We start from the raw sequence: 24825 nt of genomic DNA, 5'->3' as shown, positions 1-24825 counted from the left end.
GTTGTGTTGTCTTGTTTTAATCTGATCAGGTAAAGCTAGGAATTACAGGGGCCTTGTGAGGGATGGATAAATTTTAAGCCATGCCTTTCACAGACAGGAATTTTCCAACTCTCTCATTTTAAACAGCTCCAAGCTCTACTTTGCGCTAGAGCCTGTAAGTTTGCGTGCACACACGGACCCCCCCCCCCCCCACACACACACACACACACCCACACACGTTTGTCACTGTATCATCGTGGGGACTTCTCATTGACATAATGCCTTTCCCTAACACTTACTCTAACCTCAACCATCAAAAATGATTGTCTACCCCCATTCCTTACCCTAAACTCAACCATAACCCAATACAAACCTAAACTCTAAAATCAAGTCTTGACCCTCAAAAAAAAGGTCTGAACTTGAAAAAACCCCCCAAAAAACCTGGGTGTTATTTTGGACTTTTAGCTTACATTTATTCCACATGTTAAAAATTTAACAAACATAGGTTTTTATCACTTGAAGAAAATAGGCAGAGTCTGCCCCTTTCTCTCTCCGGCAAACACAGAGACGCTAATGCATGCTTTTATTACTAACCGAATTATTACTGCAATGCCCTGCTTGCCGGTCTACACAAAATGAACCTTTCAGAATTACAATTACTGCAAAATTTGACAGCACGTGGTCTGACTAAGACTGGAAAACGAGAGCATATTAGACCAATTTTTAAGGCCCGGTCTGCTGTTTTCACTCAGGAAAAGGCTCTTTTTAAATATAGGATTTAAACAAACTACTTCTCAGTTTACAGCTATGGGCTTCTCTTAATGTCTGGTGGTGATTTTTTTCCTAAACAAAGCCAGTATTTTGCCATTTTGTGTTTGTTTTGTAAACAGCGGGACGTTTCTGTGGAAAGACAGTGTTTATACCCCTCCAGCCAATCGCAGAGCGGAGGGGTGGCGTGTCATAAACGGGGCCGGGCGAATTTGTCAGCTGCGTGACGTCACTCCCGCGGCAATTTGAAATTACGCACGGATTTTTTTTCACTCACTCATTCACACATGTAAGCTTCTGTGAGTGAGTGAGTGAGTGAGTGAGTGAGTGAGTGAGAAAAAAAACAACAGTTTTTTTCAGACTGTTTGGGGGTGGGTGGTGGTGCTGGAGGTCGGGGGCCGGGGTTGCCAGGGGCTGGGTCGTTGTGGGTGGCGGGTATGGTGGTGTTATTTTGGACTTTTAGCTTACATTTATTCCACATGTTAAAAATTTAACAAACATAGGTTTTTATCACTTGAAAAAAATAGCCAGAGTCTGCCCCTTTCTCTCTCCGGCAAACACAGAGACGCTAATGCATGCTTTTATTACCAACCGAATGATTACTGCAATGCCCTGCTTGCCGGTCGACACAAATGAACCTTTCAGAATTACAATTACTGCAAAATTTGACAGCACATGGCCTGACTAAGACTGGAAAACGAGAGCATATTAGACCAATTTTAAAGGCCCGGTCTGCTGTTTTCACTCAGGAAAAGGCTCTTTTTAAATATAGGATTTAAACAAACTACTTCTCAGTTTACAGCTATGGGCTTCTCTTAATGTCTGGTGGTGATTTTTTTCCTAAACAAAGCCAGTATTTTGCCATTTTGTGTTTGTTTTGTAAACAGCGGGACGTTTCTGTGGAAAGACAGTGTTTATACCCCTCCAGCCAATCGCAGAGCGGAGGGGTGGCGTGTCATAAACGGGGCCGGGCGAATTTGTCAGCTGCGTGACGTCACTCCCGCGGCAATTTGAAATTACGCACGGATTTTTTTTCACTCACTCATTCACACATGTAAGCTTCTGTGAGTGAGTGAGTGAGTGAGTGAGAAAAAAGAAAGAAAGTTTTTTTCAGACTGTTTGGGGGTGGGTGGTGGTGCTGGAGGTCGGGGGCCGGGGGTGCCAGGGGCTGGGTCGTTGTGGGTGGCGGGTATGGGTGGGGTGCTTGGGTGAGGGGAGCGGGGGCTGGGAGCCGGTAAGGTGCCGTGGGGGCCTGCCGGGCCTCGTTCTGCGGCATGGGATGCGGGCCAAGAAAGCCAAGATGTTGCACTTTGGAATGGCCTTACAACTGTTTCATGCTTTTTATCTAAGTTTGATCTACAGAATAAAACGTCTAAGTGAGTGGTCGTCCAAGATTGGTGATTCCATACTTTTTGCTAGGGGTTATATATGTGTACATATGTGGTAGTCCCCTAAAAAGTGTAGAAATTAAGACCAGGAATAAGGGACGACTGCAGTGTGTCAGATTACAGGTGTGTGCATGTGTGTTTCTGTTTTTGGCTGCGTACAGTCCTGCCTTACCGTTCAACATCCCAGATGCGAAGAGGGGAGAAGTTCTCACAACAAGCAGTACCAGTTACAAAGGAACTGCACACAAACACAAAAACACACAAGTTTTGACATTAGTATTTCAACAAATCAATGCAAAACAAAAAGATGTTACTGACAATAAATGTATACAGGTGCATCTCAATACAGAAATTAAGTTCAAACTTTTTTTCTGTCAGAGCAGGCATTCCTCTTTGGCGTCCTCAGTGATTAAGCTACATACCAATTAGGGGTGTTAAAAAAAATCGATTCGGCGATATATCGCGATACTACATCGCGCGATTCTCGAATCGATTCAATAATCGGCAGAATCGATTTTTTTAAGATTTTTTTTTTTTTTTTTTTTTTTAGGATTCACACCTTGAGCATGGAAGAATGTTATATGAACGGCACATTAAGCCTTAATATTTTTATTTTAATGCTGTTCAAATGTGAAACAGATTGCAAACTGTTTGTGTACAGTGGCTCACGGTTATAAGCCTCAAGTTTTAGATAAATATATTCATACAAATCTTACAGTGTACATGTACAAATTTACTGATAGTATTTTCTAAATTTGAATGGAAAAAAATCGCAACAATCGACTTATAAATTCGTATCGGGATTAATCGGTATCGAATCGTGACCATTCGTATCGGGATTAATCGGTATCGAATCGAATCGTGACCTGTGAATCGTGATACGAATCGAATCGTCAGGTACTAGGCAATTCACACCCCTAATACCAATGCTAAGCTACTCTAACCTGATAGCTAGCATGGTTAACACCAGAATTATTAAGAACTTGGGTGAATGTGTACACTTTGATACATGTCTGGCTGGAATTGTTTTATAGTGCAGTGAGACCAACTTTGCACAGCAAAAGGGTTGGCAAATTAATAAATGTCTGGACTGTGGAGAGAAAACCTACTCGTTAAACTGAACCGGAAATGAATTACTGTCCGCTACGCCCTTCGTCAGCCAGATATGACACGAGACATTAGTTGTTTATCTCATCTTTTATTATGAATCACAAACTCTGTGGTGCCAAAATAGGACAATAGCACCATGTGATGAAGACTACACATGACCGACTGTCCAGTTTAGTTGTGTATATTTGGTCATAACAATCAATGATTAAGAAAAGAAATATATACATAAGAACAAAGACCAAAATGTGTAGACCGAAGCCAAAGCTTATAATATCTGACCTTTTCCAACAATATACTGCATATACGCATGCATATATCTACAAAAATATATTAACACGCATATATAGAAAAATATCTTTTATCCATATTTTTGCAATAACTATAAACTACACTGCCATTTCATAGCTATTTATAATCTTGCATTTATACATGTATTTGAAATTCTTAATTGAGTTATACAGTTTCAATTCACAATCAAAATTATTCCACAAGTTGAATCCTTTCACTGACATACATCTGCTTCACATTTGGTCTTTTATTTATTTATTTTTTCTCCTAAACATCGATGTTCTGCTCAGCTCATAGTTGCTGACTGTGTTGGAAGAGCTTCTGAACACAGCAAGGGAGCATCTTATTATTTATTTTAAACATAAACTGGACAGTTTTAAAGTCCACCAGATTGTTAAATTTAAGCATATGCGATTTTATAGTTTATTAGTAGGTGCACATTATTCTGATTGCTCTCTTCTGTAAAATAAAAACCGTCTGTGTCCCGTCTCATGTCCGCACTTCCAACTACCCTCGGCAAGTCGCATGATGCATTCAAAGACGTTCGGAAATATCATCACTTAGCAAAACGAAATATAAAGTGCACCACACAATTTATATAACCCAATTTGCTACAGTATATTAGTACAAAATAATTATAATAGCAGTAATGTTGCTTGTTTTAAAGTTATAGCAAATTCACTGAATTTATTGCTAGTATGATGAGGATTTTGTGTATTGTTGTAATTACGTGTGTTTTTGTTGCCCTTGTGGCCAGGTCACTCTTGGAAAATAGATTTTTAATCTGAATGAGTTTCTTACCTGGTTAAATCAAGGAATGAATGAATGAAAAAAAAAAAATCAGTAGAACTTTGGATTTTGATTTTTCAGGTTTGCACAACAAATGTTCTCAAAATTACATGAGTGAATCCTTTTTAAGCCCATTTAGCTTTGCTACTAGACAGGAAAATACTGTTGTTTACTGTTTTATACAATGTGAATTTAAGAAATAAAAACTGTACTGTTTGGTCGCTATAGTCATTTTGTTATTGTTTAATAAAACCCTTGCTTTACATCCCTGGAATTAACCTGAGAAAAAAAAGCTCTACAAAATTAGAAATTTGTTGCATTCAGAGGCTTGTGTGCACTGACTTCCCCGTCAACAAACAACAAATAGTAATTATTGCTTTAATGGGCTAAATAAGTGAAGTATCCCTTTAAGGTCTGTCTTCATCTCTTAAAGGTGAAAAAACAAATGTAACCTTTTGAGTCATTTCATTTCAGATGATGCGGGTAATGACAGTCAACGATCGACTCTGCTAAGTCGTGAGTACGTACGGACAGGACAGGGCGGGGTTGGGATCGGTCACACCTTGCCCATATATGCTCACCAAATGCCCAATGGCTGAACGACAACATTGTATCATGTTAACTGTTGGAAAAAAAAAATGTCAGCTCAGCGGGGTTGGGATCGGTCACACCTTGCCCATATATGCTCACCAAATGCCCAATGGCTGAACGACAACATTGTATCATGTTAATTGTTGGAAAAAAAAAAAGTCAGCTCAGCGGACTTTCCTTTCTAGATTCAAGTGCTGATCACATCTAACTACAGTCAATGTAATGATGGGCCGCAGCCCAGGACTTACAGATTTTTTTTTGTATTTGGTGTGTGTGCGCGCCATATGTATACGGTCTTGCTTGGCAACCTGATTGACTCTCACTCGCTTTGCACCAGCTTCTATGCGTTTGGTCATGAGCACTGTATTTTGATTAAATTGCTGGTACTGGATTTATTCAAAAGGGAATGCAAAAACACATGCTCCTTCAAAGTGGCCTTTCCTGTAGATGAGTTGTACACACATCAGTGTTCAGTATACTGTAACGTTGTGTTTCTTCTTCTTCTTCTTCTTCTTCTTCTTCTTATTATTTTATCCATGTCATTACTACAAAGCAAAGGTAGGGTCGCTTGAAGATGGAAACACTATAACGTAGAAGTGTAATTACAAGCAGGTTGGCCGAGCAGTCAGCACATTTTAGAGTGGGTAAGGTAAGGTGTGTTGGAGTGGGTGGTACCCAAGTAATCAACAGAATAAATGACAGGATAATGGATACCCAAAAAAAGGTGTTTGTCACAGACCTACAATATAATCAAAAATTTTCATTTCAGTAATTTAAGTATTCTCTTTACTTTTTCAGCATAAACTTAAATTAATATAATGTGGTTATACTCTTTTGCTGCTATAACAGCTTGGTTATAGTTACACTAAAAACAAAAAGGCCTTACCAAAGTATTGCGACAAAGTTTTAAGTGTAGAATAGTCCAAAATAGGCCGTGGGGTGAAGCCCCAAAAAGTGCCTAGAAAATGAGTTTCGCTCCACTGTCTGGGCACTACTTGTTCAATGCATTTTTTGATAGATAATACCCTTCTGAACTTTGGGTTAAAAGTTCACCCAATGTTTTCCTGCCCCAATTTTGTCACAAGCCAGAAATGCATATATAGGTAAATAACAAAAAACGAAAATCTTGTGCTGCAGTTTTTGGTTGTAAAACGTCTTACATTACATTTGGCAACAGAAAATCATTCCCAGATGTTATGAATGCATGTACCTAACATCAGAAACAAGTATTGGTGGTTTGGTGCAATCATGTGAATTTAGATCATTAAATATATTAAATTTGTGCCAAAAAACAAAACAAAAAACGCTTCAACTGGAAGTGACACCAGCACACGAATGTTACATTTAGCTATGTTTATGTTTCATATATGAAAACAATTCACAACCTACTACGTAATGAAAGGTACACAAGAAGCAGCATACATCGGCCAAAAATACTACCATGCACCACAAACCTGGAACAAGGCAAAATGGACTAGATGGAAATAGATGCATTCAGAGCCCAGATTATTAGAACATATAGAATATTTATTAAAGTATCAGATTATGTCATCACAGCATGTCATTTATAACCCCCCCACACACAAAAAATATTAATAAAAAAAAAAAAATCAAATAAAAATCAAATGTGCATTTACAATAAAACCATGGAACTTCATTTGAACAGCTTTTTTTGGGCATTTTTTTGTGGAAAAATGGAATCCAGACATTTTTATTTTTGCTTGAAAAGTGTTAAAATGGAGAGTTAACATCTTGATAATGAAACGAACAAAATGGCAGATTTTACATAGATTTTACAGCCCTGCACTGTAAAGTGTCCTCGTATGCCCTGTGATTTTCCAACCTGATGTTGTACCAGCTATGTGTTAGTGTCACTTTCTTGGCTTACGTCGGTAGACTCAATAGTTGATGTATCTGATGAGTGAGGTACCCTGTCTAAAAGTTTGTCAGTTGTTGATAATGTCTCTACAAAAACCATTTCAGAGGTGTTGCTCGAAAGGGGTGTAAAAAACCAGCTGGGGGAAATCACACCTCAATCTTCGTTTCAGTATATCCTGCCTGAAATAGAAAATTAAAGGGAAAGATGAGCACAAGATACACATATTCACATCACACTAGGGCTGCTCTATTATGGAAAAAAAATAATCATCACAATTATTTTGGTAATAATTGAAATCAAGATTATTCAAAACAATTAGATTTTGTTCAAATCAAGAAAATATTTAAACATTTGAAAATAAGACAATTACAATCATATGAAACTATAATTATGTAAGTTGCTTTTGGATCCAACAAAATTCATAATATATTATTATTATTATTATTATTATTATTATTATTATTATGTTATTAAAAATTTGAAGTTGGGGTGCAGCGTGTGCAGTAAGCTAGTTTTGACACGGGTGTGTGGTAAAAGAACTCGTGTGGGCGTGCCACAACTCAAAATTAGTATTATTAGTGCTGCAGCGATCAAATATTTTGGTATTCGGATATCCTACTGAAAATTCTAGTGAATAATCGTATATTTGGATAGAAATAAAAATATACCTATAGGCCTATATACTTTCTTGGTCAAAGAACAATTATAAATACAGAAGACAAAAAACACATTTGCATGTAATAATTAACCAACTGTTTTTCATTTTTAGAGAATCAATTTTATTTATTTATTTTTTATTTCATCATCTCATCTGCCTGCAGCAACCCGCCTTTAGACAAAAAAGAATTACATTATAAGTGTTATTGTCACATCACCTCTTTACAGTATATGCACATCACAGATTTAAGTAAAGTAAAGTGTTTGTTGAGGTTGGTGAGAGAGAGTTTGGGGGAAAGGGAGGGTGTAGCTGTGACTCTATTATGACTCTGATGGGCACAGGTAACCCGAGTTTGGTAACCACTGTTGGATTCACTCGATAAATCATTCAGCAGCTCGCGTTTTTACTAAACTATATCCTTAAAACTTAACCTTGCAACAAATTATTTTCAACCCTATGCTAAATATCGGTCACATTAATAACAGAAATGGGCACGCGTGTGTGTAGCACATACCTGCCGACAATGTTTCTGCTTTGGCGAGATGATCCCTCTTCCGTGTGCCTTCCGATCCCAGACGAGTATACTTTGAAATTTATTTTTACAAATGAAGCAGATGGCTGGAAGGACGGGGCCAGCTGAAGCGAGGGGCAAACCTGAACGGGAACGGGAAGTTTTTTTCCCCACTTTCATTTTAACTTTTCTCTCCTTTCGCTCTTTTTTTTTTTTCCACTCACTCACTCACTCACTCACTCACTCACTCAGTTCTTTCGCTCTTCTTCGCTCTCCGACGTTGTGGTCGCCATTTTTGATATGCGGTTGCTATGGTGAGGAGAAAGCAGAAGCTACCTGATTGGCTCATGTGACCTAAATCACACCACTACCGACCTAATGGCACTACGCCCACACCAGAGATCACTGCGCCTCATCGCAAAATAGTGCCGGGGTTTCACCACCGAAAACACAAAATTGGCAGGTTTTCAGAGGGTGAACTCCACGGATTCTTACTTACTACTAATAAATCTATTTCATGAAGTAAAGATTATTTAGTGCCCCTGGTAGTGGAGCGAAACTGAACGAAAACGTGTGTGACCTGACGGCCTATTGTATTGAAATTATATATTCATAAACGCTAACCAGAATGAGTGTTTATGGTTACTGTTTAACACAGTGGTGTCCAAACTACGGCCCGGGAGCCATTTGCAGCCCACCGTCCATTTTTCAGTGGCCTGCGACATATGCTAAAAATGGCATTTGACTCAGTTAAAATAAATTAACAAAAACAAAAATGTTTGGAGATGGTCAAAGTAAGAAGGGAGGGTATCGAAAAACACAGGTGCCATTAATCGTTATTTTAGTTAACGAAAACTAATGAAAAAACTAAAACTAAAATTCAAAACACAATTTTGTTAAAGGGACACTTTACTTATTCATCCATTTTCAGCAGCAAAAAGTTGCTACTTTTTCAATAATTAATTTGGTAACGTGATTATTTTTTTATGTACATTTAATAACTTTTAAACCGATGTTAAAATGAATCTAACGGCGGCATGTTTGTTACACGTGACTAGATAACCCGGATGTTTACGTCACTAGTGTGTAAACGCTACACGATGGAAGCACTATGAAACGCAGCAGTGCATCTAGCGTCAAACCCGGAAGGATTAAACCTTATCACTTCGAGCCAACACGACAAAATAACCCTACCGAAGGACAGTCTGACTTGGATGTGAAAGTTGTGGCGCCAGATGGTCTTTTCGGACACAAAATAAACTATTGACCCATTTTTAATAATACTGTTATGATAAATTGAGTATTATGACGTGACTGGCGTCCATAATAAATACATAACAAATCGTACTGTATGATGCACACAGCACTGGTGAAGTTGCAGTTATTTCAGGAAAAAGAAAAAATAATAAAATTATATATACTGTATCGTCGTTACAGCGCCCAACCTCCCCGAGCTGTTTTTTTTCCTTTTCTTTTTTTGCGTGGAGTCCCGATGATGTAAACGAAAGCTTGTAAGAAGGTTGTGTAATAACTGTGTTTATTTATAGACAGAATGAATTAAGGAAATGTGAGACACCGTTACCTAGGCTGGTTATCAATGGTTTGGATCCGAACGAAATTAATAGAAATGCAAATGAAACTGGAATGCACCACAGGAAGAACAGCGGGACAGAACACAAATGTAGTATGTCGCACATGCCGATGATAATGACACTAATCCACATTCTATAAGTTTTTTGTTAAAATAAGATTAGGAACATGGTCAGTTTGTGAAGTATAAACAACTTACGAGCTAATAAAACATAACGTCCTCGTCCCCGTACTTGACGATGTTCACACTCAAATGAATTATGAAATAAAACAGTCCGTGCAGTATAATAACGAATGCCCCCCCACCCCCTCAACATGCCTACCTTTCTCTTTAAATTTGCTTCGCTTCTCCGAGATCTTGCAGTGGTCGTAGGTAGACCTCGATTTGTGCCGGCTGTTGGTGAGAGTGAGTTAACTAGAGAGAGTTGCTAACAGTTGCGGAAGTAGCCGCCAGAGATCCTCCATCGGCTGGATCATTTCCCACGTCTGGTTCTTTAAAGATACTCGGTACTGCGTTGGGCTTTAGTATTAGGCGTGTGGCGTACCCCATCTCAAATTGTAACATATTTTCGAAGTCCTCATGCCTGAAATGTTCGCTGCGCACACGCCTGCTTGTCCTTGCCGGGAGGTTGACAGCACTTAGCAAGCCATTGTCTACTCAAATAGCCTTTTTTTGGGATAACATACCAGTGTGCGTCTCACGGGTTTTTCCTTGCCGACGCCTTGCAAAATTTTGCAATACACAAAGGCATAAGTGACGTTTGTGTCCTCCTCGTCGTTATGTCTGCGTGAACTACTGTTCGCCAAGCGAGTATACACACTTGTTACGTCACCACTTGGGGGCGTTCCAACACGGAAGTACTTCTATGTTGAAGAAAAGTTAAATAAATCAATATAGGGGTGTATTCTTCAGCTCTTATGCATTTTTCGTAGCTAAACTAACTATTTACTGCCGATCAAGCCATACATGTAAAATTAAAGGTGCCTTCCTTTAACAAAATAAAATAAAAACGAAAATGCTTTTTAAAAAACGAAAACTAACAAATTACATTTTATGTTGACAAAACCAGTTAAAACTAAGTAATTATAGCAAACATGTCCTTGGTTTTAGTCTTTGGTCATTAATTTAATGCATGAATCTTTGGGGATGATTTCAAATGTGATTTTTAATAGATTTATTTTGATAAAAACCAGAATAATGATGATTGAAAGGATGTCACACAGAAGTTACGTCATCTAGCAGTCGCTCCCATGGTGTTTTTTTTTTTTTTTTTTTTTTTTTAAATATTGCGCACAAGTAATACACATTAGAAAAAAAAAAAAAACCTAAATCTAATACTGAAACTAACTAAACTAAAATTAAGCATTTATTAAAGAAAACAAATAAAAAATAACAAAACCACCCTGAAAACTAATTAAAACTAAAACTAACAAAATTTAAAAAACAAAACTCAAAACGAAATAAAAACTTCCAAAACTATAATAACCCTACTGCCATATTACAAATAAATTGGTTTATGTACTGTAGCATTTTTCTAAATATGCAAAAGCACAAATACATTTGTTCAATTTTAAGGACTAAACACAATTTCTCTTCATAACATTATGTGGCCCTTGTGTCCTTCTGATTTTCTGTATGTGGCCCTCAAATGAAAAAGTTTGGACACCCCTGGTTTATCAGTATCAGAAGAAAAAAAACGTGTACCCCTTCTCCAAGTTGTTGGGAACTGTTGAATAAATTTTGTCATGATTTCAGTTTGATGGCAAAGGTTGTACCGGAACTACTGGCACTGTACACAATGCAGAATATTAACACTGGTGCAAGGAAACAAGAGCACCTCAACAATTTTTTTAGATAAACACATTTTACGCTCACATGCTAAAATGACAATGTTGACTTATTGTCTGGGATAAAGGACTGGTTGGCGAGAGGACTATAGCGGCAGCTGTCAAGCCCGTTCGTCAACATGGCCCACTGGCAAGCCCTTGGTAATTAGTGTTGGGTAAACTCATTTAGGGCCAAAATGGGTCGGGTGAGGCCGGGACCAGTAAGCATGGTGGGTGACCTCTGACCCCGCTGACATAGGATACAATAGGGTTATGGTCACAATCACTATCTGGATCCTATTACTCTCTATTACTCACATTACTCACCCTTCATTGGGTGATGGCTCTTGGGGAGGCAGGGTGGAACACCCCTGCCTTACAATGACAGAAGTACCCACCCCTTCATGTCCCCTTTCTCCCGCACCCATTTGAAGCACCCAACAGGCCCGATCAGGGTCAGAGCTTGTACTGATATTATAGCTGCTAAGGTCAGGGCCTCTCTCGCTTAACGCAGGGCAGGTGTCCATCCTTAAACGCACAGTCTCTGATGGAATATCCTCTACTGCCCCAATGTGTGTCTCACATGCTAACTTCACTTTACATCACTATCAACACCTCCACTGCCGTTTAGGTAACCTCATCAGATGGCATTTTTGTTTTCACAGTTAAGGTCAGACAAACTAAATCCCAAGTAAGGAACTTGCCTTGAACACACATAGATATGCAACTAACTAACAAACTAACTCTCTCTACTGGAAAAGTTAAAGTTGCGAAATGTCATATTCAAATTTGACAACTTGTGAATTGCCAGTTGGTAAGGGTGGGCGATTTAAATGTCATATCACGATCTGCCCGGCCGCGGCGACCCCGCGGCTCCGGGCTACGGCGGTCGGGCGGTCGGAGCTCCCGCGAGCATCCGACTCATCCGCGGCCGCGCGCACCCTCTGCCTTGTGTTTGTGTGAGTGAGTAAGTGGAGGGAGGAGGGGGAAAAAAAAAAAAAAAAAAAAAAAAAAAAAGACCACACGGATGCATCAAGCATAAACCAAGCTTGAGACCGCATAAAGTTGAAGTATATAGAATGTGCCACAGACGATCTGTCAGATTTATGAAATCGTCAACACATTAAAATTCTTAATGATCTAATATTGTCATATCACCCACCCCTACCAGTTCTGTAGTCGAAGAAAAGGTGGTAGCATAACACTACATTACACCCATAACCTCACAGGTCAGTACAACAATGAGAACATAGCACACTAAGGCTTTTGCGTCTCCCTGCAAGGCAAGGCAAGGCAAGTTTATTTGTATAGCACATTTCATACACAAGGCAACTCAATGTGCTTTACACAAGGAAAGACAACACATAAGCATCAAGAAACAGTAGTTAACATTCAGAGGAAGAAAAATAAATGAAATTAGGGTTAGGGTTAGGGTTAGGGTTAGGGTTACAGAATTTACTAAAAAGAACAGACAATAACAATCTTAAAACATTATTCAACAAACTTTAAAACATTTAACATAAGGAAGTTTAAAATAATAACAATAATAATAATAATAATAAATAAGACCTTAATTAAAGCTGTTCAAATGTCCCTCATCAAAGGTATAAGAAAAAAGCAAAGTTTTTAACCTGGATTGAAAAGCATTTACATTCGGGGCTGACTTCACTTCTGTTGGAAGCCTATTCCACCTGTGTGCAGCATAATAGCTAAATGCAGCTTCACCATGTTTGCTTCGAACTCTGGGTTCCACTAGTTGGCCCAAGTCTGTAGATCTCAGAGCCCTGCTGGGTTTGTACTCAATCAGTATTTCTTGGATATATTCAGGACCCAAACCATTTAGTGCTGGTGTTCAAATTATTGATCATTTTAAAACTTCTATGTATTTAATCTAATGAAAATAATACTGAAATTAATATTCAAACAGTGAATTCACTTGCTACACATGGAGACATTACTTGCTTGTTATTGCATTTGTATGTCTTTCTCTGCGCTCAATGGAATAATGAACTGTTTTTAATGTTATTTCAATTATGAAAGTTCCTAAGTGTTCTCTTGAAAATAAATCTATGAAAACCAAGACAAATATAAATGAAGTTAGACTAATCTAGGACCAATTACACATGAATTCGCACAACTCCACTGAGAGAATGTGCAAGTATTTGGCCAAGGGCTCAATGGGCGGTCCACTCTCAACCCCCCCAAAATCCAATCACCTCCGTCAGAAAGAGGGTTGTCAATTTGTTGCGCTTGACCCCGGGCTTTGTGCCCAACGTGTATCCAGTTTGTAAAAGGTGCCTTTATCTGCTCTCTAAATATGCCTGAGCTGAAAGGGTTATGATGCTTTTATATTGGTCACAGAGGGAGACAATGGCCAAAGGCTGCAACTGAACCCTGACTGATGGACACACACCGAACACACAAGTCACAAACCTCACAATCTCTGTCCTTCCTTGAAATTTTTCTTTTAAACCCTTTTTAAGAAAATATGAAATATATATTTGTTTTTTTTTTAGAGTGTACACAGCATATACCTGCAGATACATGCATACACTTACGGCATGTTTTCAAAGACAACTAGATACAGTTTCTTTGCATCCCCCTCAAATACAGCTTTTGTGGTTGTCGTATGTTTTTTTTTTCTTTCCTTAGAAAAACAATCCTTGGTTCAATGCAATAGCATATTTCAAGTGCCTGCTGCATTATTACATTTTTCAAAAATAAAGCCCCCTTGTGAAAATGTCAACTCACAGTTGAAAAAACATAAATTGATATCGGCAGTACTCGAGGCTGCAATATCAATATCGAATCGGAAGTGAAAATTTTGAATTTCGAAAAGGAATGATATTGAATTTGCAATAGGAACAAATATGAACACTAAGTCCTAACCCTAACCTAAGCACCTACCGTAAGAAATTTTGTTATATTTTGTGGAAAAATGTAGAAGTTTTACTTTAAGGGATTTGGGGGAGTGTTGACGATTGATCCCAAGGTGAATTAAATGAGCTGAATATTTTGAATTTCAAATGGGAGTGAATTTTTGAATGCCTCACTCGAAATCAATGGGGGGTTTTCGGGGTGATAAATAATGAATTGTGGGAAAACGGTAAAAATCAGGAATGAGAACAATAGTCCACAAAGTGTAAATGTTTGGAACATGTTGAAGTTGGAATGGTTTGAAGCGGTTGAGAAATGTGGAAGTTGTTGAAGGACAATATATGGCGGAATAAGGAAATGGAATAATAACCTGATGAAGCAATTTCTGGAGGAATTGCGTGTGGATGAAGGTTTCGACAAGCTAAATTTCAGACTTTTTAAGAAATTTTTCAAAGACCATAATGAATACAATTTAAGACCCATTTCACATCGATACCCGCAAAAAAGTACAAAACACTTGAAAGAAAATTGGAATCCTGGAATTTAATCACAGCTCTTTTACATTGGAATACTAAACACTTAACCTTACAAAAATATTGAACTTCATTAGGGCCCGAGCAGCGTTTGCGTGTGTGCGTTTGCGTGCGCGTGCGTGCGTGCGTGTGCGTGCGTGGGGGGCGGGCGTGCCACCTACACCCGCCGGGTTGGGTGAGGCCCCGCTGGTCGCTCCTCTTACTCACTTCACTAGCTTGCACTATACACTTTGTAAATATACACATAGGGCACACAACACATTTCTTGGTGGGGTGGGGAAGGGTGGAAACACCGTCTTCACCCTTCAACTCCCCTCCAATTTTAATGCACCTCACGTCCAAGGGGAGGGGTGAGTTGGGGCGGGGAGCCATCAGAGGGGATGGACTGCAGTGCCTGGCAGCGCTGTGGTCCCCCCCATTTGTGTCCCTGCCCCACCACTTTGTCCCTCCATTCCCTTTTTTAATGCACCACACATATACATATTCATTTTTTTGGGGGGGATACGGGTGTGTCGGAGTAGGGGAAATTTTTTCCCTCTGCTCCGACTCACCTGCTCCCAATTTTAATGCACCACACGCACACACTTGTATATACACTGGGTGGGGCCACATTCACGGTGTAAGGGTAGAGCTCGCCAGTCGGCGAGCTGGCGGACTCAGTAACAGGGTTAGGTGCCACTAGTACTCTGGCGTGATGACCGGGGCCTCTCCCCACCGGGCTCGGTGTTCTGGTGTTCCGCCTTCTCCCCTGGTGCTTCCTCCTCTGCTTCCCCCCTCCCGCCGCTGTGCCAATCTCGCGCGGCTGGAGGTGGGGTGGGCACATCTTCCCTCTCTGCGCTGCTGCCCGGTGCCGGTTTCGGGGGGGGGGTTCTCGCGGGGGGCCGGGTTCGCGGGGGGGGGTGGCGGCCGTCGGGGGGGGGGGGGGGGGGGCTGTTTGTTTGGGGGGGGGGGTGGAGGTATGGGTGGGTGGGGGGTTGGGTGCTGGGGGTCGGGGTGTGTTCGGGGGTTTGGGGGTCGGGGGTGGTGGGGCCTGGGTCGTGGTGGATGGCGGGTTTGGGTGGGGTGCGGGGGGGTCGTGGGGGGATGGGGGCTGGGGACCGGTGGGGCGCTGTGGGGGCCCGCTGGGCCTCGTTCTGCGGCCTTGGGCTCGGGGGTGTGGGCCGGGGCTGGGGCGGGGGTGTTCCGGGTGTCTGGGTCGGCTCGCCGACCGGTGTCCGCTCGGGTGGCTTGGGGGTGGCCTTGGTGCTGCCGCGGCCTGGGGATTCCGGGGGGGGGGAAGTGCTCGCTTTGCTGGACCGCGGTTGACGGCTTCTTTCTTTGGTGGTGGTCCTTATGCATGCCAGATCCGTCGCACCAGCATCTACTGAAACTCAACAGAAGTACCCTCTCCCTCCCACAGCCCCTTGAATCAGTTGGTGCTGGTGTCTGTGGTTCTCACTTTGCTTTATCTATCCTTCCCTCCTTCCTCTCTTTAGTTTTTCCTCTGGTCACTTGAGATCTTAATTTATTAGAAGTAGGAGGTTTCTGGGGTTGGTATAAGACTCTGGTTTTGTAACCACGCAGGAGGGGTCTTGTTGGTGCTGGACTTCACTTTGATGGATTGGATGTACTGGCTTGTATGGATCTCACTCTGCCTTATCGATCCTTCCCTCCTTCCTCTCTTTAGTTTTTCCTCTGGTCTCTTGAGATCTCGCTAAATTTGCTGGAATTTAGAGGCTTCCGGGGTTGGCGTAAGACTTTGATTTTGTAATCATGGGGAAGGCAGGAAGTGTTTGGTCGGTGCTGGATTTCACTTTGATTTACCTTTCTTTTCTCTTTATTTCTTTTTTTTTCTGACCTTTTCTCTGGTCTCCTGACCATTTAAACCTCACGACTCTGGCAAGATTCTGAAGTACCTGGTTAAGGCGAAGGGTAATGGGATATTTATAAGGTTTTAGGTGAATGAATGAGTATAAATTTATACGTATTTGCACGGCCCTATTGTTTTTGTAGGAATTCTTCTTCTTATTAGGGCCCGAGCAGCGGCAGCGGCGGTGCCGCTGCGAGGCCCTATTGTTTTTGTAGGAATTCTTCTTATTAGGGCCCGAGCAGCGACCGCTGCGAGGTCCCTATTGTTCCTGAAGGAATTCTTATTAGGGCCCGAGCAGCGGCCGCCACCGGTGCCGCTGCGAGGCCCTATTGTTTTTGTAGGAATTCTTATTAGGGCCCGAGCAGCGGCGGCGGCGGTGCCGCTGCGACGCCCTATTGTTTTTGTAGGAATTCTTCTTATTAGGGCCCGAGCAGCGGCGGCGGCGGTGCCGCTGCGAGGCCCTATTGTTTTTCAAGGAATTCTTATTAGGGCCCGAGCAGCGGCGGTGCCGCTGCGAGGCCCTATTGTTTTTGTAGGAATTCTTATTATTAGGGCCCGAGCAGCGGCGGCGGCGGTGCCCTGCGAGGCCCTATTGTTTTTGTAGGAATTCTTCTTATTCTTCTTCTTTTTCTTCTCCGCAAACAATCGCATTTTTGAGACACTAAACGTATATGACTTCATATGACGGCGGCGGGGCATCAAATTTAGAGTTTCAAAATTCTTACTTAACATAGTATTGCCGGTTGTAAGTTTAACCTAGAGCTACGAAAATTGGTACACATATATAACAGACTATGATCTACAAAAAAGTCTTTGGTGCCATATGCTAAACCCAACAGGAAGTCCGCCAGAGGCGGGGCATCTAATTTTGCGTTTCAAAATTCTTAATTAAAGAAGCATTCCCGGCTGTACGTTTCACCTAGAGTTACCAAAATTTGAAGACATATGTAACAGCCCTCAAGGTACAAAAAACTCTTTTTGAACCATGTGCTAAACCTAACAGAAAGTCCACCATTTTGATTTACTTTGGAACGTGTTGCCATTTTTTTGGCCATTTCATAGGGGTCTTATTTTAACGAACTCCTCCTACAGAGTTTATCCCATCATCTTCAAACTTGGTGTGATTCATCTTAAGATGTTGAAGATGAAAAGTTATTGAAAGCTTTTTATTTCGTCGCACGCTGTTGGCGTGGCATGCACTTGTTTGCCTAAGAAAAAAAATTCTTCTTAATGAAGAATTCCCAGTTGTACGAAGCAGCTAGAGCTACGAATATTTGTAGACATATGTAACAGCCCACAATGTACAAAAAAGTCTCTTGGTGCTATGTGCTAAACCCAACAGGAAGTCCCCCAGGGGCCGGGCATCACATTTTGAGCTAAAAAACTCCTCTTTAACGAAGCATTCCCGGTTGTACGTTTAATCGAGAGCTACGAAAATTGGTACACATATGTAACAGACTATGATCTACAAAAAAGCCTGTTGGTGCCATATGCTAAACCTAACAGGAAGTCCGCCAGAGGCGAGGCATCAAATTTTGTGTTTCAAAATTCTTACTTAATGAAGCATTCCCGGCTGTACATTTCACCTAGAGTTACCAAAATTTGAAGACATATGTAACAGCCCTCAAAGTACAAAAAACTCTTTTTGAACCATATGCTAAACCGAACAGGAAGTCCGCCATTTTGATTTACTTTGGAACGTGTTGCCATTTTTTGGGCCATTTCATAGGGGTCTTATTTTAACGAACTCCTCCTACAGAGTTTATCCGATCATCTCCAAACTTGGTGTGATTCATCTTAAGATGTTGAAGATGAAAAGTTATCGAAAGTTATTTATTTTGTCGCACGCCGTTGTCATGGCGATGCATTGTTTGCCAAATAAAATGCTGCTTTTTTTTGGTCTAAACGTGCAAAAACTCATGAAACTTTACACACACATCAGGCTTGTCATAAGCATGAATATTTTAGAGATTTCTTATTCAATTTGCAATAAATGGTTCAATAGCACCCTCTAGACATTTTTATGAAGCTTTTGCAAATGTTTTGTATTTTATGATTCAGCTAGATTTGTAAAAATTGGGATACCTATCAGCCTAAGACTTACAAAAAGGTTTCTAAAGCCATATGCTGAATCAAACAGGAAGTCTGCCATTTTTTGGGGCCTTTTATAGGGGTCATATTTTCAACAGAACTTATCAGATCGTCTTCATTCTTTGGCGTGTTTCATCTTAAGATATTTAAGATGAAAAGTTATTGAATTTTTTTATTTTGTCACACGCCTTTGCTGTAGCCATGCATTGTTTGTGAAGAAAAATGCTTTTTTGAGAGTCTAAATATGGGCGAAAACTCACAAAACTTTGCACACACACCAGACCTGTCTGGAACATGAATATTTTATTTAGAGATTTGTTGTGCAATTTGTAATAAATTGCTCAATAGCGCCCTCTAGACATTTTTGTGAAGTCTTTCCGATTATATGATTCAGCTAGATGTGTCAATATTGGCAGGCATGCCTAATATATTCAAAAAGTATTCTATATAGCCATGTGCCAATCCATTTTGATTTTATTTTGTTAATTGTGCATCATTTTTGGCCTTTCCATGAAACTTTACAAACACAAAGCATGGCAAAAACGTTTACAATTTAGATGGTTTCCTATTTGACAGTACCCCAACATGCCAGGACCCCGACGTGCAAATACCCCAACGTGACCCGGGTTGCGAGGGCCCTTTATAGCTGCTCGCAGCTCTAGTTAGGGCCCGAGCAGCGGCGGCGGCGGTGCCGCTGAGAGGCCCTATTGTTTTTGTAGGAATTCTTATTATTAGGGCCCGAGCAGCGGCGGCGGCGGTGCCGCTGCGAGGCCCTATTGTTTTTGTAGGAATTCTTCTTCTTCTTCTTATTATTATTATTATTATTATTATTATTCTCCGCAAACGATCACATTTTTGAGACACTAAACGTGACCGAAAACTCACCAAACTTTACACGCACATCAGGCCTGGCGAAAAATTTTATATTTTAAAGTCGCCATACATGATAACAGAAAAATGGCTCCTTAGCGCCCCCTACATAGGTTAAACGGATCCCTGTCCCGCTACGATTGTCCGACGGCTATGAAAATTGTGTGGCACCTGTAGCACATCCCAATGAACAAAAACCTCTTTGAAGTGTGTACCCTAAAATAGACAGAAAGTGAGGTATGAGTATTTAAATGTCCAATTTTTGCCAATTTTTGCACATTTACAGGGGTCATACTTTTGCCCGCTTCTCCTACACGGTTAACCCGATTGACTTCAAACTTGGGATGGACCATCTCAACACCTGGGACAACATCATTGTGAAAAATGAAAAGTTTTTGATATAATATATGATGGCGGCGGCGCATCAAATTTAGAGTTTAAAAATTCTTACTTCACGAGGCATTGCCGGTTGTACGTTTAATCTAGAGCTACGAAAATTGGTACACATATGTAACAGACTATGACCTACAAAAAACTCTTTTTGAACCATATGCTAAACCTAACAGGAAGTCCACCATTTTGATTTATTTTGGAACGTGTTGCCATTTTTTTGGCCATTTCATTGGGGCCTTATTTTAACGAACTCCTCCTACAGTGTTTATCCGATCATCTTCAAACTTGGTGTGATTCATCTTAAGATGTTGAAGATGAAAAGTTATTGAAAGCTTTGTATTTCGTCGGAAGCTGTTGTCATGGCATGCACTGTTTGCAAAGGAAAAAAAAATATCCTTAAAGAAGCATTGCCAGTTGTACGAAGCAGCTAGAGCTACGAAAATTTGTAGACATATGTAACAGCCCAAGATGTACAAAAAAGTCTCTTGGTGCCCTGTGCTAAACCCAACAGGAAGTCCCCCAGGGGCCGGGCATCACATTTTGAGCTAAAAAAAAACTCCTCTTTAACAAAGCATACCCGGCTGTACGTTTCACCTAGAGTTACCAAAATTTGTAGAGGTATATAACAGCCCTCGAGGTACAAAAAACTCTTTTTGAACCATATGCTAAACCTAACAGGACGTCCGCCATTTTGATTTACTTTGGAATGTGTTGCCATTTTTTTTGGCCATTTCATAGGGGTCATATTTTAACAAACTCCTCCTACAGAGTTTATCCGATCATCTTCAAACTTGGTGTGATTCATCTTAAGATGTTGAAAATGAAAAGTTATTGAAAGTTTTTTATTTCGTCACACGCTGTTATCGTGGCATGCACTTTTTGCAAAGGAAAAAAATCCTTCTTAATGAAGCATTCCCAGTTGTACGAAGCAGCTAGAGCGACGAAAAATTGTAGACATATGTCACAGCCCAGGATGTACAAAAATTTCTCTTGGTGCCATGTGCTAAACGCAACAGGAAGTCCCCCAGGGGCCGGGCATCACATTTTGAGCTAAAAAAAACTCCTCTTTAACGAAGCATTCTCGGTTGTACGTTTCACCTAGCGCTATGATAATTTGCAGGCATACATAAGAGCCCACGATGTACAAAAAAGTCTCTTGGAACCATGTGCTAAACCAAACAGGAAGTCCGCCATTTTGATTTATGATGGGATTTGTTGCCATTTTTTGTGGCCTTTTTCAGGGGTCATATTTTAACGAACCCCTCCTACAAAATTTATCCGACTGTCTTCAAACTTGGTATGTTTCATCTTAAGATGTTTAAGATGCAAAGTAATCGAAAGTTTTTTATTTTGTCACACGCTGTTGACATAGCAATGCATCGAATTGCACACCATATTTTGTATTTTGATTAAACAGACAAAGCATTCCCGGTTGTACGTTTCACCTAAAGCTATGATAATTTGCAGGCAAACATAAGAGCTCAGGATGTACAAAAAAAGTCTCTTGGAGCCATATGCTAAACCAATCAGGAAGTCCACCATTTTGATTTACGTTGGGATTTGTAGCCATTTTTTGTGGCCTTTTTTAGGGGTCATATTTTAACGAACTCCTCCTACAAAATTTATCCGACTGTCTTTAAACTTGGTGTGCTTCATCTTAAGATGTTTAAGATGCAAAGTTATCGAAAGTTATTTATTTTGTCGCACGCCGTTGTCATGGCGATGCATTGTTTGCCAAGTAAAATGCTGCTTTTTTGTTTTGGTCTAAACATGTGCAAAAACTCATGAAAATTTACACACACATCAGGCTTGTCATCAGCATGAATATTTTAGAGATTTCTTATTCAATTTGCAATAAATGGTTCAATAGCGCCCTCTAGACATTTTTATGAAGCTTTTGCAAATGTTTTGTGTTTTATGATTCAGCTAGATTTGTAAAAATTGGGATACCTATCAGCCTAAGACTTACAAAAAGGTTTCTAAAGCCATATGCTGAATCAAAAAGGAAGTCTGCCATTTTGATTTACTTTGGTATTTGTAGCCATTTTTTGGGGCCTTTTATAGGGGTCATATTTTCAACAGAACTTATCAGATCGTCTTCATTCTTTGGCGTGTTTCATCTTAAGATATTTAAGATGAAAAGTTATTGAATTTTTTTATTTTGTCACACTCCTTTGCTGTAGCCATGCATTGTTTGTGAAGAAAAATGCTTTTTTGAGAGTCTAAATATGGGTGAAAACTCACAAAACTTTGCGCACACACCAGACCTGTCTGGAACATGAATATTTTATTTAGAGATTTGTTGTGCAATTTGTAATAAATGGCTCAATAGCGCCCTCTAGACATTTTTATGAAGTCTTTCCGATTATATGATTCAGCTAGATGTGTGAATATTGGCAGGCATGCCGAATATATTCAAAAAGTATTCTATATAGCCATGTGCCAATCCATTTTGATTTTATTTTGTTAATTGTGCATCGTTTTTGGCCTTTCCATGAAACTTTAAAAACACAAAGCATGGCAAAAACGTTTACAATTTAGATGGTTTCCTATTTGACAGTACCCCAACATGCCAGTACCCCGACGTGCAAATACCCCAACGTGGCCGGGGTTGCGAGGGCCCTTTATAGCTGCTCGCAGCTCTAGTTATTATTATTATTATTAGGGCCCGAGCAGCGACCGCTGCGAGGTCCCTATTGTTCCTGAAGGAATTCTTATTATTATTAGGGCCCGAGCAGCGGCGGCGGCGGTGCCGCTGCGAGGCCCTATTGTTTTTGTAGGAATTCTTCTTATTATTCTTCTTTTTCTTCTCCGCAAACAATCGCATTTTTGAGACACTAAACGTGAACGAAAACTCACCAAACTTTACACGCACATCAGGCCTGGCGAAAAATTTGATATTTTAAAGTCGCCATACATGATAACAGAAAAATGGCTCCTTAGCGCCCCCTACATAGGTTAAACGGATCCCTGTCCCGCTACGATTGTCCGACGGCTATGAAAATTGTGTGGCACCTGTAGCACATCCCAATGAACAAAAACCTCTTTGAAGTGTGTAGTGAAGTTTTTGATATACTATATGACGGTGGCGGCGCATCAAATTTAGAGTTTAAAAATTCTTACTTCACGAAGCATTGCCGGTTGTACGTTTAATCTAGAGCTACGAAAATTGGTACACATATGTAACAGACTATAATCTACAAAAAAGCCTGTTGGTGCCATATGCTAAACCTAACAGGAAGTCCGCCAGAGGCGAGGCATCAAATTTTGTGTTTCAAAATTCTTATTTAATGAAGCATTCCCGGCTGTACATTTCACCTAGAGTTACCAACATTTGAAGACATATGTAACAGCCCTCAAGGTACAAAAAACTCTTTTTGAACCATATGCTAAACCTAACAGGGCGTCCGCCATTTTGATTTACTTTGGAATGTGTTGCCATTTTTTGGGCCATTTCATAGGGGTCTTATTTTAACGAACTCCTCCTACAGAGTTTATCCGATCATCTTCAAACTTGGTGTGACTCATCTTAAGATGTTGAGGATGAAAAGTTATTGAAAGCTCTTTATTTCGTCGCACGCTGTTGTCGTGGCATGCACTTTTTGCAAAGGAAAAAAATCCTTCTTAATGAAGCATTCCCAGTTGTACGAAGCAGCTAGAGCTACAAAAATTTGTAGACATATGTAACAGCCCACAATGTACAAAAAAGTCTCTTGGTGCCATGTGCTAAACCCAACAGGAAGTCCCCCAGGGGCCGGGCATCACATTTTGAGCTAAAAAACTCCTCTTTAACTAAGCATTCCCGGTAGTACGTTTCACCTAGCGCTATGATAATTTGCAGGCATACATAAGAGCCCACGATGTACAAAAAAGTCTCTTGGAACCATGTGCTAAACCAAACAGGAAGTCCGCCATTTTGATTTACGATGGGATTTGTTGCCATTTTTTGTGGCCTTTTTCAGGGGTCATATTTTAACGAACTCCTCGTACAAAGTTCATCCGACCGTCTTCAAACTTGGTGTGTTTCATCTTAAGATGTTTAAGATGCAAAGTTATCGAAAGTTTTTTATTTTGTCGCACGCTGCTGCTATAGCGATGCATTGTTTGCCAAGTAAAGTGCTGCTTTGTTTTTTTATCTATACATGTGTGAAAACTCATGAAACTTTGCAAACACATCAGACTTGTCATGAACATGAATTTTTAGAGATTTATTGTGCAATTTGCAATAAATAGCGCCCTCTAGACATTTTTATGAAGTATTTCCGATTGTATGATTCTGCTAGATTTGTGAAAATTAGGACAGACCCCTATCAGCCTAAAACCTACAAAAAAGTATTATGTAGCCATTTGCCAAACCAAAGAGGAAGTCCGCTATTTTGATTTTATTTTGGGAATTATACATCATTTTTGGCCTCTTTCATTAAACTTTGCACAGACAAGGCATGGAAAAAACTAACATTTTAAATGGTCCTTCTTCCATGTAACAGTACCCCAACATGCCAGTACCCTGACGTGCGAGTAACCCAACGTTGTGCTCAATAGCGCCCTCTATGCATTTTTATGGAGCATTTCCAATTGTATGATTCAAGCGATACACAACTAAAGATGACTTGACCTAGATTTGTGAAAACTGGGAGGCATACCTATTAGCTTAAGACCTACAAAAAGTATTCTGTAGCCGTATGCTAAACCTAAAAGGAAGTCCGCCATTTTGAATTTATTTTGGGAATTGCACACCATCTTTGGCCTTTTGCACTCACAAAGCTTGTCAAAAACATTTTAGATGGTCCTTGTCCGATTTGACAGTACCCCAACGTGCCAGTACCCCGACGTG

General features: G+C 40.3%; 1 protein-coding gene across 7 annotated transcripts in view; it reads right to left on the bottom strand.

The window, feature by feature from the left end:
- Positions 1–24825, bottom strand: part of fbxw4 (F-box and WD repeat domain containing 4) — a 195029-nt gene that overhangs the window by 53345 nt on the left and 116859 nt on the right. For all 7 annotated transcript variants that reach the window (XR_013278560.1, XR_013278561.1, XM_077496260.1 and 4 more), the window contains one exon: positions 2308–2373. Coding sequence is in view for 5 of the 7 variants with exons in the window: in XM_077496260.1 (XP_077352386.1) it covers positions 2308–2373 (66 nt within the window). In the remaining 2 variants the exon portion in view is untranslated. The remainder of the gene's footprint in view (positions 1–2307; positions 2374–24825) is intronic.

The sequence above is a fragment of the Festucalex cinctus genome, chromosome 14 (genome assembly GCF_051991245.1).
Source record: "Festucalex cinctus isolate MCC-2025b chromosome 14, RoL_Fcin_1.0, whole genome shotgun sequence".
NCBI lineage: Eukaryota > Metazoa > Chordata > Actinopteri > Syngnathiformes > Syngnathidae > Festucalex > Festucalex cinctus.
This window is presented reverse-complemented; position numbering and strand designations above follow the sequence as displayed.